This window comes from Hipposideros armiger, unplaced genomic scaffold (genome assembly GCF_001890085.2).
Source record: "Hipposideros armiger isolate ML-2016 unplaced genomic scaffold, ASM189008v1 scaffold_25, whole genome shotgun sequence".
NCBI lineage: Eukaryota > Metazoa > Chordata > Mammalia > Chiroptera > Hipposideridae > Hipposideros > Hipposideros armiger.
The window spans coordinates 3426487-3439656 of NW_017731375.1; the positions used below are offsets into that span (position 1 = coordinate 3426487).

General features: G+C 49.6%; 1 protein-coding gene across 1 annotated transcript in view; it reads right to left on the reverse strand.

Annotated features, from left to right (window-relative positions):
• The window catches only part of SLIT3 (slit guidance ligand 3), a 590035-nt gene extending 578335 nt beyond the window's left edge, over positions 1–11700 (reverse strand). The window contains exon 1 of the mRNA XM_019635932.1: positions 11055–11700. Within this exon, the coding sequence (XP_019491477.1) occupies positions 11055–11251 (197 nt within the window). The 5' untranslated portion in view covers positions 11252–11700. The remainder of the gene's footprint in view (positions 1–11054) is intronic.
• Between the last annotated feature and the right edge of the window lie 1470 nt (positions 11701–13170).

Here is a 13170-nt window from a genome sequence, read left to right on the forward strand (position 1 = left end):
ATTGTTCTCAGATTAATATTTTCCCCGAGTTTTTTATTTTATTTTAATTCTATATGTGCTCTTTTTTTCATGATGTGTGAATGTTTCTACATATTCTTACCCCCTAAAAGGGATGAGCGGGGCTTGCTTTCATCAGTGGTTCCTGAGGGCTTGGTGTCATATCCTTCATTGTTCTAGCACTTCCCCCACCATCTCATAAATCTCTTCTCTGCACCTAGCATGGTGGCCTTCCCCTTGTCAGTCATTTGGCGGGGAGGGACACCCCAGACTGACTTCCTATCATTTTGAGCTGTTCTAAGATGAGGACATTTCTCTCGCTTATTCATCGTCGTTCCTGGCACATAGTAGGCACTCCATAAACAGCTCTTTTAAACAGCCCTCCTTCATGGAGCCCGCCCCTTCTTTGGTTCTACTTTCTTGGAAACTGACACTTATTAATTACTTAGGCAAAAAGTCCTCTGAACTCTGCCTGGGTGGGTGGCTAGCGTGCCTGGTGTGAGGCTCTATTTGCATTTGTGAGAGATCCATTTGGATGAGTGAACAGGAGAAGCCCAGCAAGAGTTTGAAGACATGGATGATTCTGAGCAAGGCTTTCCAAGCTCATCAGGTTTCCTCACTTGTGAGTGCAAGATTCTAAGACGAACCCTGATCACCTTTCAGGTACAGAATCTCGTGGTTACAATCAGACATTGCAGGTGGACTAATTCAAGTATTTGCCTGAATAGAGGAGGCATCTGTGCATATCTGATCTCATTTAAACCCTGCATCAGCTCCATGAGAGAAGTGTTATTCCTACCATCCTAAAGATTACAGATAAGATAAATGAGACGCCGAAAGATACTCCAACAACGTCCCACAGTTTAAAAAAATGATGAAAACCAGGATCCTGCCTAGGTCTTTCTACTCATCTTAGGGAACATCGAATTATACTCCTCATTGGCTTCCCATTAATACCACTTAGAAACCTCACATATAAAGCACTTGTCTACTTACATTCTAGAGCTGGGCAGAGATGGGAGGAGAAAAAAAGAGAATGTCAGGAAAGTTCTAGACATTCCAGAGATTCCTGCCACACATTGCTGAGGACGGCTTTCCAGTCATAGCGCAATCTACTCTGCGCTCTGCTTGGGCTGCAGGGAGCTCGGGAGCATGCTGTAATTCATCTTGGACAGAGTCCAGCCCTGGAGTCCTCTACACACCACTCTGGGCACCAAAAACGGCTTCAGAGGGCCATGAGGACAACGTCTGACGTTGTTTCCAGGACTCAACCATGCGTTGGGAATCGCCAGTTTCCAGTGAAGGCCCAGGTCACAAAAATTCTGCTCAAATCCAATCTCAGGACCTGAGGCTTGGATGGTGAAAGTCCAGGTTCAGTGCCGGCACTATGGAGAGCTGCATGAAGGGCAGGAGAGAGCAAGAGGCCAAGGGAAGGGTCATGGCAGGGGCCAGGAGCAGCTCAGGCTCCAGGAGGGGTGCACACGATGTATAAGTCTATGTCAAACCCATAACCTCAGATTAGAAGAGGACCATGGACTCGACCCCATGCAGACCAGCCTGAGTCAAGGTAAACACTGATGGCAGAGGGCAGGGGAACAAGGGATGGGTGTGCTGGGCAGCAGACAGGAGCTAGGAAGGCCAAAAATCTCAAGAGGGCGTCAAGGTGGGTGGTGAAATGTGCTGGCAGACTTTCAGGAACCACAACCCACACTGCTGCTAAAGTGCAGAATGAATCAGGGGTCAGGAACCCAGACTGGCGTTTCGGACCAGAGAAGAGGAGTCTGAGCCCACACAAGCAGTGATAAGGCTGTGAGACGTGGAGTCACACTCACTCCTGCCAGGATGCATCTTATATTCGTCTGTTCTAGTAGGACCTGATCTCAAGGTGGGGGAGCCTGGAGATCATGGCTGAGAGAAAGCGAGTGGTACATCTAACTGGAAAAGAAGGCAATTCCTGCCCAGAGCTAGGCAGATACTTGTGGGGAAAAATACTGGCCAAGAGGACTCATTGAAACTGTTCTTGGAGGGTTTATCCCCTAGATTCAAAAATTTAAAAAAATAACAATTAGCCACATAATCACGTGATATTCTTCCCTAAGACTTGACCTACTGGATTCTGTTCCAAATGCCCTTGTTAGATAAAACTCCTGAAAGAGCAGCTCCCATCATTTTAAATTGGGCTCTTCCTCTCTTAGGTTCCATGCAACCACAGACATTGTACCATGTTCCCATTTCTACCTATGGAAACCCTACTCAAGCTCCAACGCCACCTACTTCCCCAATCTGGACACCAGGTGTCCAGAACATGGCACTGGCATTCCTCTCCAGATGCCTTGCATCGAATAGATGCTCACTGGTTTGACTGGGACTCATTTTTTTTTCCTTCCAGTTGTTCTTTGAGAATTGAGTTTGGAAGACAGAGAAGGGGCTGTCTTAAAAGATTTAGGAGGAATGACATGACCAGTGGTTGCAGGGTAGACCTAAGACCAGTCTACCCGATGAACCCTGTTTCTGCTGCTCCTACCTGAAGAAGGGCCTTCACCTCTGTGACTTAGATTCCTCATCTGCACAGGCAGGATGGTATGAGTTCCTGCCTCACATGATTGTTAGAAGATGAAGCGAGTCCATGTGTGGCAAGTGTGAAAAAGCAGTGCCAGGCACAGAGAGGGGCTCAATAAACGGCAGCTGTGGTGGTGATTTATAGAGATTGGGGGAGGGCCTGTAGACCTCTGTTCTCTATCTTCATCCTCCATCACCTCCAGTCCCAGCAGTACCCCAGCAAAGGAGCCTGTGCCAGTGGGCCCCCAAGCTGGTAAAGAAAATCAGTAAGAAACTGAGGGTTCTCAGATGAGCTCTGCTGCTGACATAAGGGCTTAATTTCTCAAGCTAAAATATTTTCCAAGAGAGAATAGCACACACACACACACACACACACACACACACACACACACACACACCACATCCTATACTGGTGGGGCTTCTGGCACCGGCCTAATAGGACAAGAATGAAGCTAAAGTCATTATGGAAAGTGCTACGAGAAACCAAGAGGTTAGAGAAAATTCAACAAACAAAGGAATTAAGCATTAATAGGAATTCATTCCAGAGAAAATATGAACAACAGAACCCCAGGGAAAGAAGATGCTATGGGCCAATAAGACCTCAACAATTTCATCCATCCCAGCCAGAAAGAACAGGACCATATATTTACGTAATCCACACCCCAGACCATAGAGTGACGTTGAGAAAAGCAGGCAGGACCCTGCTGACTATATTGACAACCTGGCTAAAGCTCCATTGGCAAGGTCACCGACACTGCAGAGGAAACGAGGAGAGCAGCGGTTAATACGCTAGGGGGGGAAATCAAAATAGAAAATGTTTCTGAAAAGCTGATGAAATGAAACCTTTTGGGCCAAAATTTAATTAGGATAAATGCAAAGTGTTGCACTTAGACTTCAAAAAGTCAACTGCACAGGTCTGGGCCTGGGAAGAATGAACGAGAGAGAACAGGACCAACAGCTGGGAGGGCTGGGGAGGCACTGCGGGTGCAGTGAGCGGCCTGGTCAGCGTGGGCTAAGCCAGGGGCTGGCTGTCCAAAGTGAAAATGTCCCTTTAAAATGCACTGATGAAAGTCAAGATAGGAGAGCAGACGGTCTCATAGTAATACAGGCAGAGAAAACTGAAACCTAGTTAGAGTAAGATGACTAGGAATGCGGATAGAGCCTGTCTCAGAGTCTAGTACATGCACAATAGTTGAGGGCATTATAAAAATCTATGGAAGAAAAGAGAAGACTTGGCTAAGTGGGTGGTGGGAAACCCAACAGCAATAGATTTTTGAAATCCTATCATTTGAAAGAAGAAGGATATGCTTGCTCTGTGTAACAACAATCAATGGGAGAAAAGTTCAACCCCCAAAGAAAAATGTATTCTTAGAACTGTTTTTCAAAATGGAATAAATTGCTTTAGGAACAACTGAGTTCCTCACCATTGGATGTAATCAAGCAAAGGTGAATGACCACTTTCACTTTCTCCAAAATTACGAGGCATGATAAAAAAATATGGTGAATGTTTAAATTAAAAAATAATTATTAGAGTAAAAGACACATTGCCATCAATCCCCCTCAAAATACCCCCCCTCGCTTCGAGCACACTTGTGCCATCGTTCTTGCCACTTTCTGAAGCAGTACTGGAAGTGTTCTTTCATGAGTATCTTTAGTTGCGCTGTCGTGCCTGCCTCAGTGTCCTGAATCGATTCAAAACGTTTACCTTTCATGGCAGTTTGGACTTTTGGGAAAAGCCAGAAGTTGCACGGTGCTAGATTCAGTGAATCAAGTGGATGAGGACACACAGTAATGTTTTTATTTGACAGAAATTGCCGTATACCAGAAGTGATGTGTGACACGGAGCTTTGTCATGATGGAGGATGAAATTGTTTGCCTATTTCATTTAATACATTGTTCATGATCCATGATTTACAGCACACTATAAAACACACATTCTCTCAACCATAGCTCACACCCAACTGACTGCACTGAACAAGTTGAAACTTGTCACATACTGTTACTAAGGTTCGACGCGCCATTTCCCGTATTGAAGATCCCTGCCTTTCCTTTGGATGGCACTCGGCAGCAGCATTCACTGTATTCTTTGATCACACCTTGTATGTTGGTGGAAGAGCAACATGCACGTGGTTGGAACTTGGACAAGAGAACCCCTTTAAACCCTAACAATTTGTCATATTGTTTTCCAAATCAGGTTTCATCTTGAGCATGCTCTGGAAGGAAGACTAGTCAGTGAGGATTACAATAGTAATAATTATAATATTGCTTATGGAGGGTACACCGTGATTGAAGCAATCCATGTGAGTTAATTCAATACTCACACCATCCTATGAAGGGGATACTATTATTATTACCATTTTACAAATGAGGAAACTGAGGTCACCCCAGCTAGTAAGTAGTAAACCAGGACTGGAGCCCCATCTGGTTCTAGAGTCCACACCCTTACCCACAAATATCGTTCCTATCCCCACCTCCCTATCTGCTCAACATTGAGGACTTTTGAGTCACACACCCTCCACCAAAGGTACAGGGAGGAGCTGTATCAGAGATGGTGCTGGCAACAGACCTCTGAAGATCACAGTGAGAGGGGAGGGAAGTATAGAGCCTTTGCTAGACCAGCAATGACAGTACTCAGAAAACACAACCCAGGTCTTCAGAACAGAGAAGCAGAGGGTTCCCACTGTGAGCTCTTCCCACCTGGGCGAGCCTGATTTAAATTGCAGAGAATGACAAATAATGGAGAGCCTTGAAAAGTCAACACCCTGCACCAGGGCAGGCCCCCTCTACCATCTATCCTATCTGGAACTGGTGGTGGTTCAGAAAAGCCCTCCGGAAAAGCTTCCAAGCCTTGGTTTTCGATTTTTTTTCTTTTCAGCAGTTCTAAAAAAGGGTTAAGACCACCTTACATAATGAGGGTGGAGCATGCTAGTTAAATGCAGCTGTTTCAAGTAAAAGCAGTAATGGAGGCCGACATGGGAAGTCAGTGCGAGGAGGTATTTAGGGAAAGACAGGAGGAATGAGCATTGAAAAAAAAAGTCAGGGCCAAAAATTCCCCTTGAAAACCCAATCCCCCAAAATAAATAAGTAAACTGCATTCTTTATTTAAATATCCCGCAAAGCAGCACACCCATGGAAAAGACATAAACCTCTTCAACTGTAATCCCCTCTATGGAAGGGAGGCCAACCTGGGCTGAGCGGGAGAGGAGAGGGAGGAAGCCAGGCACGAGGGTGTGGGCAGCTTACCTAAGGCCCGGAACTGACCTCCGCAGGATGCGTTTCGAGGGGGCGTCTCGAACCTTCCAGCTGAATGGGGCCTGAGCTGAACGGCAAATACCAGCCGCGGCCACCATCATTAGTGGCATGTGGAGGACTACGTGCCAGGCACTGTGCTGAGCCCTTCCTGCACGTTATTTCATTTAATCCTCCCCAAGAGGAACGTTTACTGTGCGCCCTTTACAAGTAAGGAAAAGGAACAGGAGTTGACAAAACACTGTGTTAGGCACTGTTTTGAGTGCATTACATGGTTGCCATGGGCCACGTGCACGACATTCCCACGGGGCCCATGCAATTGTCATCCTGTATTACAGGTGTGGGAATGCAGTGCAAAGGGATTAAGCAGACTGCAGCCCAGAGGTGTGGAATGGCTGCCCAGGGTACAACAGCTAGGGCATAACAGAGCCGAAATTCAAACCGGAGCCATCTCCAGAGCCCACGCCTGAACCAGGCACTGGGCTCTGAAACCTTGCCACAGCCCATTTAGTTGACACAAAAGGTCCCACAAGTCTCAGACCCACTGTTCTCCCCTTCCAGGGGAGCAAGAACTCAGTGACAACACACAGAACTGGAGAGAAACAATATAACGATCAAAATGGCTAATATGCAGAAATAATACAAGACCCAGATGATCGGCAAAAGCAAATCCTAATGATCCTACAAATACATCAAACAATACGAGAAGAGCTGCCATCAAAAGCCACAGAGGGTGCAGGGTGATGCTGCTGAGTTCCTGATTAGAAAGTCCTATGGTTTAAGTGTTCAGGATTTCTAGCTCTTTTCCTGGGCATGTGCACAGTAGGAGTTTTGTAAGGTTGCTAAGCAACGCCTGGCAACCAGACTCCAGAGTGAATCTCTCATTAGGAATCCTTGGTAACTCTAGTAAGGAAATAATTCTAGTTTACGAAAGCCAAATTTTAGAAACCCTTATTAACTCATGTAATAAGGTACTAGTAAGTTGCCCTAAGTCATACATAAAAATACAAATCTGTAATTGCCCATCTTTCACTTGTAAGAACGAAAGAAAGACTTGCATTTTTGAAAGTCATCATTCAGTCAACATATATTTGTTGAAAAGCTATTATGTACCAGGCACTGTTCTAGATACTGGGGAAGAGGTCCATGCATGAAAAATCATTCAGACTACACTAGAATTCGACTTTCAGGCAAACATGGCCCAGAGAGGTAAAGCAATCTGTCCGGAGTTGCACAGCACACTGGAGGTGTGTGCGCTCAGCTGCTCATGTCCAGCCCAGCAGGCTTGCCAGGAGAGCACTTGTGCTTCCCAAAAGGCCACATCGTCATGACCCACTCAGACAGGCCCCATGATTTGCCAGCTTGCCCCTGGCTCTCTTAGCTGGCCCCGAGGGCAGGGAGTGCCAGCAGGCAGGGCTTGGCTGCTGAGCATCTTGGAAAGTCTCCCACTTGACCTCGGGACCTCTGTGGTCAAGTGAGGGAAAGCCTATGATACGGTGTGGGTTTTTATTGGACCCAACCACCAGCGAAGTTTGCCGTCATCTGGAGTGATGGAGAAAATTAAGTTACCACATTCTCACGTTTCAGCCTTTCGCCCGTTTTCCTTCGCAAACAGGAAATGTTTATTTAAATACAGCAGTCTCCAGCATGTTCCGGAGCCAAGTGAAAAACCAAAGATGTCCACTCTTGCCCCGCTCCGCTGTTCAGGCCACCGCCTCGCTGAGGGTGAGAAGTGGGCCTCTGCCTGCCTGTAGGCTGGCCGGGGAGAAGGGGCCCCACAGGAGAGTTCATTTTCATCTGTCTCCTCTTTTCCAGGCCGAGATTGTGGTTGGAGAAGAATTACATCTGTGGGCTCCTTTTGTACTCAGAAGGGTAAATGCTACATCTGTTTACTCTGTGCTCCATGGTAAATGTTTTGTTTCAGCCACCACCATTCACTTCCTCTCCTCCAGACCTCTATCTTTGCTGCACGGATAATAAATTACACTGAATTCTCCTCTGCGTTTATTTAGCTTTCTTGTGGGTGTCACCTCCTCATTGAAGGGAAAAGGATTGTCAGTAGTTTATAAACGACAGAGAGTTTCTCTTTCTGTGAGATGCGCTGACATTATGGAGAAGGAGCTGGAACACAGACCCCCAACTCCAATAGCAGCCCAATTACGAACAATTCACCAGGCCCTATTCCAGGCTGAAAGCAAAGTCCAAATGGTGACCACATTATCCCCACGCAGGTTTTCTTTTATGGCACACCATCGGGGGATGAGGCCTCGGGGTCAGAAACATCCCAAGGAACACCAACACCCTCACACACACACCCACACACACACACACAGAACAGCCTCTTTAGGAGGCAGAGCCGCAAAAAAAAAAAGAAAGGAGAAAAAATGCTTCTTCTTTGTTATAAAACAACGTAAACATTTGAGATCAGAAAAGTGGACTTTGGGAAGGTCCCGAGCATCTGACTGCAGTGCTGACAAAACGTACGCCCCATGGGAGGCTGAGCCCTGAGAAGTTTAAAGGCCTCCCTAAAGGAAGTTTCCTTCTCCCCATCCTTTGCTTACATTCTTTAAGTTGAATTTCTGGCTTTCTTCTGTATATGCAATGATTTTATATACAGTTACTGGAATGCAGTAAAGGCTCAAGGGATGTTTGTTGAATGAATGAAGGAAAGAAAGGAGAAATCCCTCCCTAAAGAAATCCTTTGCAGAGGAATGCCCAATGTCCCCCCCAACCCCCCCGAAGTCTGCAGACTTGAAATGCTACATCTGAGTTGACTGAGTTGGTGAGGGGCTGAAGGATCGTTGGTGGCTGCCCCCAACCCCTGCAGCCCTCCTGGCCTAGCCTGCTCCCAAAGGCTGCCCCCTCTCCTGGGTAAGAAAGAGACTAGAATGAGGGCCAGCCTTGGCAGCCGTATCCCCCCACCCACCCACCGCCCCCCTGCACCCCAGCCAAAGAGGCACCAGTGACCAGAACCAAGGCAGTTGAGACACAGGTATTCCAAAGCACCTCCTACTCTGCCAACGCAGGCCAGTGACCATGACTACAGCAGGGGGCCCACGGGAGCTGCCAGGACGCCAGTCTCTACCCGGATTCTCCAGCTATAGAGCAAATGGGCAGCCCAGAGCTGCCTGGGTCTCCTGGGGGAGGTGGCTGGGTGGTCTCCTCACTACAGTGATGTGCCTGCAGCTTTTGAAGACTTCCTATGTGCCAGGGGGAGAGAGGTCTACTCTCCTTGGTGTCCCAAACATGCAACATGATTTTGAAGATGGGGCGGAAGCAATCTCAAGACCCCAAAAGGAGAGCTAATGTCTAAGTAAGCTGAATGGTGCAAGGTAGAGCCCAAGCAGCAGCAACAGCTGCCTAGACCAAGACCCAGACCCAGCCAGAACCCTTCCAAAACCTTCTTCTGTTTCTGGATCTTGGCCCAAACTAGCCCTTGCTCCAAGCATCTCTAGCAGAGTGGTAGGGGGTGTGGGCTTAGGAACCAGACGTGCTCAAATTTAAACCCTTAACTAGCTACATGACCTTGAGCAAGTGACAACTGTAAAGTGAAATAATAAGCATTACCTATGTAACTAATAAGAGTATTGCAGAGATTCAAAGAGATAGCGCATGTAAACAAATTGAGCAGGAAAAGCATTCATTAAACATTAGCCACAGTTATTATTTCACTAACTCATGTGGCTGGCCCTGATGTGAGGAGGGCGGGGAATTTAGTTTATAAGTTATAGGTATCCAAAAGTACCACTAAAACCCCGTTTTCGCTGGTATGGTAGAACATACTGTCTGAATTAAGTTGTGGGAGCCTGGATTCTGGTCCTTCTATTGCCATCAACTTGGGGTATGACCTTGGGCAAGTCATTTCACACGTCTAGCCTTGTTTTCTACGTGTTAATGAAGGTTCAGCTCCAACCCTCTAGAATCGCATTGTTCAACCTCACACAATAATCACTGCAGTTGGGGGGGAAAATGTGTTTGAGTGAAAGGAACGCACCAGGAGAAAGGCAGTTCTACAGAGTCACCTCCACCCAGGGCCATGTAAAGAAGAAAAGGAAGGGAAGAAATGGGGTGACAGGAGGTGATTAACAGGGATAACACACTCTAGGAGAATTCGTTGCACTCTCATCACCACCCTCTTCCAGCTCAAAGTCAAGAAGGCAGAATGGAAGACTCATGCACCTACCCCTAAGACACGTGGAGAGAGGGATGGGAGGAGAACAGGAACTGGAGAAGTCTACCACAGGCCAGCAAACCGTCACCCACTTCTGGGCTATGCTCCCAGGCCAGTTCCAACCGGCTCCACCATTTCTTGCTCCTTCCCCAACTCCCCAACTGCGGGCTAGGAAGAACCCACCCCAAATCCAAGTTTTGAATTTGGTCGGAGGATCAAAATGATAAATGTTTCCAAAACGTTGACATATGAAAAGTAAATATTTGGTTGCACAATTGAGGTTAAAACGAGGGTCAATCCACCCCACTCTCCAAGTGCCTCTCCTCTGGCTGCCAAGCCCAGGATCCTAGGCTGAGTGCGGTTTGTAAGATTATAGCGCTCGGTCTCATTTAAAGGGCTGTCAGCATTTCCATTCTCCAGCCCTTTTGGGGAGGCATTTATAACCAGGCAATAAAAAATTCACCCGGGCTGCAACTTGGCATCTCCAAGGCTGCGCTCCAGGCAGGGCAGGTTTTGCGAGCACCCACTCTGAATTCTTTCGGTTCCTCAGAAGTTAGACCTTCACACACACTCTCAACTTTCCTCGCAAGGGCAGCCAGAGAGCGGCTGGCCCGTCCGTTCTGCTCTCCACGCGGGTCACAGTCTCAGGCCCTCTCTCCGGTCTCCACGCCCTGAAGCCGCATCACCCTTCAGCTTTCCCCTTCGACCCCCTCCTTAAGGAGCGCAGACCCTACACCCTCGCCCTAACACCTCCCTGGCCGCAGTGTTCTCTCCTCCCCTCGTCTCCTGCCAGCATTCTGCTTGGAAGCTGTCAGCGGGCCCTGCATCTGGAGCCTTCAGCCCAGGAGAGGCACTACTCTACTCATCACACGGGGCTTCGTCCAGACCTCTAACCCCAGACCTGCTTAAAACCGCAAACCCCTAAGTCAGAGAGCGTGAGGGATCCCATCCAGGAGAGGGAGAGTCAGAGCAGGGAACGCATTCAAGGTGACCAAGGGAAAAGGCAGGATCCAGCGCCTGGGGCCCCTCTGTGGGACCCAGGTGGGTGGCCCGAATGGCGCTGGGCAGGGATACTCACAGGCGTTCGGCGTTGCGGGGGATGCCCCGGGGAACCGCCCGGAGGCCCAGCCCGTGGCAGTCCACGCTGGCGGCGGAGCAGGTACACTTGGTGGGGCAGGCGGCGGCGCGGGGCCCGCTCAGGACGCTCGCCAGCGCCAAGGCCAGCGCCAGGCGGGCGCACACAGCGGCGCCGGACCCTGTCCGCCCGGGGGCCATGGTGTGCAGGGGCCCGCGCCCGGAGGAGGCTGCCTCGGCGGGGCAAGACGCTTGAAGCCCGGAGCGGCTCGGGGGAGCGCGGGCGGCCTGGGGAGCGGGCGGTGGAGTGGGCGCGGAGGAGGAGCTCGGCGCTCAGGCGCACGGGGCGCGGGCGGAGCGGGGCGCGCCGGGCGGCGGCGGCAGCAGCAGCTCCATCGGCGGGGCTGGCGCTGCCCCGCTGCGCATCGTCCGGAGTGCCCAGGTACCGAGCGCCCCCTGTCCCCTCTGGCCCGCGGCCCGGAGCGAGGGCCGGGTCGGGGTCCTGGGGCTGGAGCAGTGGGGCACGGAGCCCGGGGAGGTCCGGCTTGGGGCTGGGCTCGGGAGTCCCGCGTCAGCGGCCGGGGCACAGGGCGGCAGGGCGAGCTGGCCGGCGCTCGCGCTCTCCATTCACTGAGCAGGGCAGACACTAGAGACGCGGGGCCCACCCCTCCCTCCCCCCCCCTGCAAAAAAAAAAACAACCCACGCCAGCTCCGCCTCCCATTGGCTGCTCTGAGCGTCATGTAGACTAAGTTGGGAACTTTGCTGGAGCAACCAAGAGCCCAGAGGGAGGAGAAAGCAGAGGAGGGCGAGGGAAGTAACGGGATAAGGGAGGGGGCTTGGCCAGTAGGGCCCCAGAGTTGACTTGTTCACTCTTAGGAACCAAGGACAGATCAGGCTGGTGGCACTTTTTCTTGATTCTGTCAGTAAGCTAGGCACTCCGCTCATATTTTTTCCTTCGGTCCCAACACCGTCCCACCCTCAAGGGGGCATCTGAGTGCCCCCATTTTATAGATTGAAAAAAAAAACCACCAAAACTCAAATTAGTGAAGTGGCTTGCCAGAGGTCACACAGCTGCTAGGGACGCCAAACCATGGCACTAATTCACCTGCGTTCTACATCACAGGCCATCAAAGCTGCGTCCCAACCTCATCTACAAAGATCCTCAAAGATTCTACCTCATCTTGGCAAAGACCCACAACTTATTCCTAAAGGGCCTATTGTATGGACACTGATGCACTCTTGTCACACGTGGCACAGAACTGGCACACTCTGCCTGGAGGCCTGCCCTGCTTTGCTCAGAGCCAATGCTGGCTGTGCAGCTAAAAGTAGTGATGGCGGGATGTGGACCCCTGGGTTCTCAATGTTTCCACTTCCCGAATGGGTGACTCTGGGCCAATCACGTCACCTCTGAGCAAGGGAGCCACAAGCCCTGTCTGGCGCCCCCTCACTGGGTTGTATGGGAGCATCAAAGAAGAGAAAGTGTTTTTGCAAAACAGTCATTCATATGCGAGGCATCACTTCTGCCCCCAGCGCCTTCCTTCGTCCAGTGCCTCCTCTAAATTAGCCAGGTCTGAGCTTTTCCAGATGCCTTTGGGGAGGGGCCCGGGTGTTAGAGGCTCCATAAATACTTGTAAGAATGATTTTGTTTGTTTGTTTGGAGGCAGAGAGCAGGAACTGGAGGAAGTATTGCCCAGACTTCCTTGATGTCTGCTCAAGCTGGGAAAGTCTGAATGAGCCCTGCACATATACACAGCTGCACACACACACACACACACACACACACACGCTGACGCACTCAGGCTTACACATCGATACTCAATCACATACTCACATGTGCACATGCATTCTCAAAAAACGCACATGCTGTCACATGGACCACAACGCCAACTATGCCACTGAGAATTCTTTTTCTTTCATTTAAATGCTATTCTGATTCCTTCTACCTCATTTTCCTTCAAGGGAACTTCCAACTACCTGACCACATCCTGTGAATATATAGTAGAGGTGCAGGTTTTACTTTATTGTGCTTAGCAGATTTTCAAAGTCTTAGCTCCAGGCACCCAATTGTACCTACATGTACATGCACACATGCACCCTTCAGCGTCCATCGTCCATAAAC